The sequence below is a fragment of the Eriocheir sinensis genome, chromosome 32 (assembly GCF_024679095.1).
Source record: "Eriocheir sinensis breed Jianghai 21 chromosome 32, ASM2467909v1, whole genome shotgun sequence".
Classification (NCBI taxonomy): Eukaryota; Metazoa; Arthropoda; class Malacostraca; order Decapoda; family Varunidae; genus Eriocheir; species Eriocheir sinensis.
In genome coordinates this window covers 1,494,395-1,502,155 of record NC_066540.1, presented here as the reverse complement: position 1 = coordinate 1,502,155, position 7,761 = coordinate 1,494,395, and the positions used below count along the sequence as shown (strand labels likewise).

Genomic DNA, 7,761 nt, shown 5'->3' with positions numbered 1-7,761 from the left:
CAGGAAAACACGTAGACGATAGCAACCTCATGATTTATCGTCGAAAAAAAGTACAGCGAAACATTGAACAGGGCAGCGACATGTTTGATTAGAAAATAAAAGTAAATTGTCGTAGAAAAAAAGTAATCCGAGACAGTTTTAATACAAGATCATGTTATATGAAGAAAACGTAAAAAAAGTAAATTATCACATAAAACCGTTAAACGAGACAAACTTAGTATGTGAATATGTAGGAAGAAACGTAAAATGAACATTCAGTTATCGTTGCAGAAACAGTAAAATGCTAATTTCAATATGGGAACATGTAAGAAACTGAAATTGTACAGTTAGTGGGGCAGATTATTTCAAAGTTTCATAAGAATCTTTCACTTGGTGATACAAGCACCAAAATTGGCAGAAATGACTTTCAGAATTTACATTTCAGAAAAGTACGATATCCAGCATGAAATTCAAGATGGCTGCCATTTTCAAGATATCTTGTGTATGTATATATATATATATATACATATATATATATATATATATACAGATATATATATATATATATATATATATATATTTATATATATATATATATATATGTATATATATATATATATATATGTATATATATATATGTATGTATGTGTGCATGTAGTTACAGAAAATTTGATATATATAGAATCCATTCCGATAGCATTCGTTTTATAATTGATTATTGTATTTCCCACTACTACGCATACCGTACTAAGTAGTATTATTATTATTATTATTATTATTATTATTATTATTATATTATTATTATTATTCATTCATCACTCATTATCATTGATTATATTATATTATATTATATTATATTATATTATATTATGTTATATTATATTGATTATATTATATGTTGATATTTTATTATTATTATTATTATTATTATTATTTACGGGTGCATAATACATATCTTATATGTATGTTCTATAAGGGTGTATATGTCTATGAACTGTGTATATATATATATATTATTTACTGGTATCACGTGCATTTCTGTATGTATGTCTGTATGGGTGTGTATGTCGTGTACACGCACTCGGGGAGCTATCGTTGCACATTCAATGCGATATCCCATTGAATGTGTAACGATGGTTTTTTGAGTGTGTGTACATGTCTTTATATATATGTCTGTATGGGTGTATATGTCTGTGTGCTATGTATGTATGTATGTATGTATGTATGTATGTATGTGTATTTGTCTGTCCGTGGTGTAAAAAAAAAATCGGATGTATAAAATTCATTCTGACTTTTTTGTGCAATGGATTGTTGTACGTAGGCACTCATAATATTTCTGTACTACGCTTATTGTACTAAGTACTATAGTTTTTCTTATTATTATTATTATTATTATTATTATTATTATTATTATTATTATTATTATTATTATTATTATTGTTATTACTATTATTATTGTTATTATTATGGTTGTTACTGTCATTGTTTTTACTATTATTTTTTTAGTATTATTTTTTATCATTACTGTTTTTTTATTTTATTACTTATTGGTAATACCTAATAAATAGATTAGCACTAGGAAATAGGATAAAGAATTTATTTATAGTTATTGTTCTTCATTAATTTTTATTATTGTATAAAGCTACAGCTACTAAATCAAAAAGAAAAAAAAGCTAGAAGTCCATATATGAGTTTAGACTCAATGGACAAGGCCTCTGATACTTGTATATATATTATATTATTGTAATATAAGTAAAAAGGCAAATAAAACATCAAATCAAATCAAATCAAATCTCATGACATATTGCGATACCACATCGCTAGCTTCACAGAGACATTGATACGTCATATAATTGTCATCATATCACTATAACACTTAATGATATTAAAATTCTGAATGCAGAATTCGATTCCTCGTGTCCAAAAACATATATTGTGATGCACAGATCATCTACTTCGTCAACATTTTTTTGAAAATACGATTTCAAACTAGCATGAGCGGTGGCCATCTTGAAAAATGGCGGCCATTTTGTATCCAAAGCTGGATATCGTACTTTTATGAAAAAGTAGGTTCCATTGCACATGTGTGCCAAATTTGGTGCTTGTATCATCAAGTGAAAGATTGTTTCAGCAATCTGCCCCACTAAGTAAACTACCGTAGAGTTTGAGATAAACAGTCAGTAAGTGATCGTAGATTAATAAATGCATGACACTAAAACTGTCGCAGAATAAAGACAATTTTAGGCTATTAAAACAGTAAAACTCATTAATTAGACGTTAATTTTCAGTACAAACAAGTATAACGCTATGTACAGAAAAAACACAAAAAGAAAATCAATCAATTAGTCAACGGAGGCATACGCTGGGGGGCGCGTCGCCTCGCCCACCCTACGACGCCAGGTCCGGGTGTCCCTCCAGGCGGGTCTCCATGCAGGCTGTAAAGTGTCGCAAAACAAAGATATACAACAAAAGAAAATAAATTACATGGGAAAAAAAATACGATGAACCGAACCAACATTCTAAATAACTATATAAAGAAATAATAACGTGACAGTTCACTAATGGAAGGGGGTGAGGCCAACACACGAACACACAGTTCGTAAAAAAATAAAACGAACTGTTGCTGAACACGATAAAGGTGATCACTACAAAAGAAAATGTAAAATAAAGTGTTGTAAATAAAAATAATAACACCGAAAGTACATAAAAGCTAAATAGATCTTAAAAAATAATTAAAAGAAAGAAAACGGAAAACAAACGTACATGAAAATCAGGCGACAGAAAGTAAAATAAAATTACGTAAAATTAAGAAAGCGAGATAGCACAACACGAACATCAATCAATCAAGTAGAAAAAAAAATATTATTATAAAGTGTTTGTTGACCGAATTTCAGACATGTCTTGAGGCCCAACATCCATCCAGGCCACTCGTTTGTCTGTCTGTTTACCTGTCTGTCTTATGCACCTCTCTCTCTCTCTCTCTCTCTCTCTCTCTCTCTCTCTCTCTCTCTCTCTCTCTCTCTCTCTCTCTCTCTCTCTCTCTCTCTCTCTCTCTCTCTCTCTCTCTCTCTCTCTCTCTCTCTCTCTCTCTCTCTCTCTCTCTCTCTCTCTCTCTCTCTCTCTCTCTCTCTCTCTCCCTCTCTCTCTCTCTCTCTCCTCTCTTTTCCTCTCTCTCTCTCTCTCTCACCTTCCAACTTTCCATCCTTCAGTTTAAATCCCCTCCTTCCCTCCCTCATCGCCTCCCCTTCCCCCCTCCCTCCCTTCCCTCCCTTTCTCTCCCCTTACCCGCAGGAAACACCCCAATCTTTCCCCCTTAGGCCCCTTTCACACTTGCGGGAGAGGCCCGCGTGTGCGCTTATAAAGCGGACGCGGGCCCTCCCGAGTATCCTTTCAGACGGTGCGTTTGAAAACTGCCCGCCACCCGCACGAAGATGGAAGGAGGCAGGAGAAAAACAGGAAAATGTAATGAAAGCCAGGGAAAGCAAGGTCATCTGGAGGAAAGGAGAGACAAAAATAGAGCTGGAGGAGGAAGGGAGATACAGGAATAAAAGAGCTGGCAGAGTGAAAAGAGAGAATGGGAAAAAGGAGAGAAGGGAGAGGGAAGATGAGAAAGTGAACACGAGGGAGATGAGCATCAAAATTCTTCCTACAAATAAAGTTAAAAATAAAAAGTGAAACAGGAATATGAACACACGGCAAATCACATTGAAATCAACCAGGATACTGAATAAGTTTTCTTCAGAGAGATGCGCAGGCCGCGGGCATCGCCCGCGCCGTGTGAAAACACACATTGAACACTGTACCCTTTGCTGCTATGCGCGGATGCGGGACCGCAGATGACCGAAGGGGGGCCCGCGTTGAATTTTGCCCGCGCGCGGGAGCCGTCCGCGGCGTGTGAAAGGCTCCATGGAAAACATCAGTCATAAATTGACGCGGGTCTGCGTTATATGCGCGGACGCGGGCCTCGCCTGCAAGTGTGAAAGGGGCCTTAGTCTGTTTCTGGCCTTGTGGTGTAGTGGTTTGCATAGCCGTCTCTAGAGCGGAAGAATCGGGTTCGATTCCCGGCAAGGTCAATATCGTGGTGAAACTTTTTTTTTTACTATTATTATTATTATTATTATTATTATTATTATTATTATTATTATTATTATTATTATTATTATTATTATTATTATTATTATTATTATTATTATTATTATTATTATTATTATTATTATTTTTTTATTGTTATTATTATTATTATTATTATTATTATTATTATTATTATTATTATTATTATTATTATTATTATTATTATTATTATTATTATTATTATTATTATTATTATTATTATTATTATTATTATTATTATTATTATTATTATTATTATTATTATTATTATTATTATTATTGTTATATTATTATTAATATTATTATAATTATTATTTATTTATTTATTATTATTATAATTACGTCGCAATAAACTTATTACAAGAAAATGTAGCAAGAAAAACGTACAAAAGGCAGCGAGTCATTGTAGAGAAAGTAAAGCTGAACGAAATGAACACGGGCACAACACGCTGGAAGGGAAACCCAAACAAAAGCAGCACAGCGCCGTGCAATGGAAAATAATAAAACGAAGCAAACTCAATACGTCCACAGCCTCCCGTCACACGCACAATCTTTCTTTTACGGGATTATGGAAACTCATATTTTTTCCTTTAAACTCCCTCCTCCCTCCTTCCCTCCTTCCCTCCTGTCCTCCGTCTCTGCTGTTATCTATCTATCTATCTATCTAGCCAGCTAGCTAGCTATCCTTCCTATTATTTTCATATATATCCATTCATTCCTCCTTTCGCCTCTTCCTTCCTTCCTTTTGTCCTCTAAATTTTCCTCTACCTTCCTCTTTGTCTCCCTCCCTTCCCCCTCTATTCTTATAGCTCTTTCTCAATGTTCTCTTTCACATCTTTCTCTTCTTCACTCTCCCTCTACTCTCTTCTCATCTCCCTCCCTTCGTTTCTTTCCCCTTTCCCCTCCCTCTTATATTCTCATGTTTCTTCTCACATCCTCCTTTTTCCTCTTTTACCTAAACATTATATTTTCCGCCTCTTTTATTTCTTCTATCCTTTATTCTTTCTCCCTCTGCCCATCACGTCTGTTTCACTTCTTCCTTCATTCTTTACAGCCTTTACTCATTACTCTATTCCCACCCCTCCCCTTCCATCCTCCCTTATTACCTTCTCATTCCCTTCCCTCCCCCTCCCCTCCGTTACCTAAATTCTCTTCCCCTTTTCCATCTCTCTCTCTCTCTCTCTCTCTCTCTCTCTCTCTCTCTCTCTCTCTCTCTCTCTCTCTCTCTCTCTCTCTCTCTCTCTCTCTCTCTCTCTCTCTCTCTCTCTCTCTCTCTCTCTCTCTCTCTCTCTCTCTCTCTCTCTCTCTCTCTCTCTCTCTCTCTCTCTCTCTCTCTCTCTCTCTCTCACACATGATCCTTCTCACTCTCTCCATTGGCTCTCATCTCTCCTTTCTCCTCTCTTCCATCATTCCTCCTCCTCCTCCTCCTCCTCCTTTTCCTCCTCCTCCTCCTCCTCTTCCTCTACCCCCGGCCGTGAGGGAGGTCTAAGCACTGTCCGGATCCTCCGTAAAGTGTTCGGATCCTTCCCAATAGGACTTTTATCCAAGAACTTTGGTTTGCCTTCGTTATTACGCGCTAAGGAAGAGGAGGAGAAGGAGGAGCAGGAGGAAGAGGAGGAGGAAGAGTCGATGGCGTAAAAGCCGGTTAAGGAAGAGAAGAATCCTGAGGAAAGGAAGGGGTAGTGAAGACCAGGTGGAACTTATGACGAGGACATGGACGAGGACGAGGTCGAGGAGGTGAAATAGAAAGAAAAAGAGGAAAAAGAAACATGGAAACACTGAAAGTCAGCCCAGATTAAGTCTATTAGCTCATTACCAGGCTGCCCGCTCTGGTTTCTGCTGAGGCGATCCAAGCACTTCGGTACGTACGTTCAGTTTACTCCTGTTGCAACAAAGTGACGGTCGATGCGATTTTTGAAGTTGATGGTTTCTGCAATTACTGCTTCAGCAAGAAGGGTGTTCCAATTGCATATGACTCAGTTTGAGAAGAAACTCATTATGATGCCTGTATTGCATCGCCTCCCTGGAATGGGCAGACCGTTGTTTCTAGTTCTTGAGTTGGTTTGCAGCTCAGAAGTGGTCGACGCTTCTTCAGATACTTAAAGACCTGAAGCGTAGCTTCTAGTAAGTATCTTTTCCAGTGAAATATATTTAATCGAATGAGGAGGAGGATAGAAATGTAGGCGTGAATGATAGTCAAGACAGACATTTGAAGAGTGAAAAGTTACCATGCAAATGTATTTTTTTTTTTTTTGTGTGTGAGAGAGAGAGAGAGAGAGAGAGAGAGAGAGAGAGAGAGAGAGAGAGAGAGAGAGAGTACGGCCGACTGGTCTGCGTAATTTCGTTTCTTTGGTCTTCGTGACGCAAAACTGATTGTGTGAAACTTTATGAAAACTCAAAATTATGCAGAAAAAATGTTATATTCATGGAGGAAAAAAAACATCCTAACGAAAAATAGTTAAAAAAATATGCTGAATCTGACACTGTTCTTCTTCTTCTGATCTTCCTCCTCCTCCACCTCTTTTTCTTCTTCCTCCTCTTTTTCACGCTCCTCCTCCCCTTCTTAAGTCACACTACTAACTTCTCCATATATAAACAACTTAACATTTATATAGTTGAAGACATGTCTGCGGTAATAACCAACCAAGATACACGTCTGCAAGGTCCTTCAATTCCACAAAGCATTTACTGAATCCCTTGAACAGGCAGCCTCCTCGTAAGGTGATAGTGTTTCTGCTGTCTGCCCCTCCACGTGTTCATGTTTCCACCCCGTCGCCTGCCCCTCCACGTGTTCATGTTTCCACCCCGTCGCCTGCCCCTCCACGTGATCATGTTTCCACCCCGTCCCCTGCCCCTCCACGTATTCATGTTTCCACCCCGTCCCCTGCCCCTCCACGTGTTCATGTTTCCACCCCGTCGCCTGCCCCTCCACGTGTTCATGTTTCCACCCCGTCGCCTGCCCCTCCACGTGTTCATGTTTTCACCCCGTTGCCTGCCCCTCCACGTGTTCATGTTTCCACCCCGTCGCCTGCCCCTCCACGTGTTCATGTTTCCACCCCGTCGCCTGCCCCTCCACGTGATCATGTTTCCACCCCGTCCCCTGGCCCTCCACGTGTTCATATTTCCACCCCGTCGCCTGCCCCTCCACGTGTTCATGTTTCCACCCCGTCGCCTGCCCTCCACGTGTTCATGTTTCCACCCGTAGCCTGCCCCTCCACGTGTTCATGTTTCCACCCCGTCGCCTGCCCCTCCACGTGTTCATGTTTCCACCCCGTCCCCTGCCCCTCCACGTGTTCATGTTTCCACCCCGTTGCCTGCCCCTCCACGTGTTCATGTTTCCACCCGTCCCCTGCCCCTCCACGTGATTATGTTTCCACCCCGTCGCCTGCCCCTCCACGTGTTCATGTTTCCACCCCGTCGCCTGCCCCTCCACGTGTTCATGTTTCCACCCGTCGCCTGCCCCTCCACGTGTTCATGTTTCCACCCTCGCCTGCCCCTCCACGTGTTCATGTTTCCACCCCGTCGCCTGCCCTCCACGTGTTCATGTTTCCACCCGTCGCCTGCCCCTCCACGTGTTCATGTTTCCACCCGTCCCCTGCCCCTCCACGTGTTCATGTTTCCACCCGTCCCCTGCCCCTCCACGTGTTCATGTTTCCACCCGTCGCCTGCCCC

General features: G+C 39.8%; 1 protein-coding gene across 1 annotated transcript; it reads left to right on the top strand.

The window, feature by feature from the left end:
• Window positions 1–6,847: 6,847 nt before the first annotated feature.
• Window positions 6,848–7,294, top strand: LOC127006407 (uncharacterized). The gene has a single exon (XM_050876360.1). The coding sequence runs from the start codon at window positions 6,848–6,850 to the stop codon at window positions 7,292–7,294; it is 447 nt and encodes a 148-aa protein (XP_050732317.1).
• Window positions 7,295–7,761: the final 467 nt, after the last annotated feature.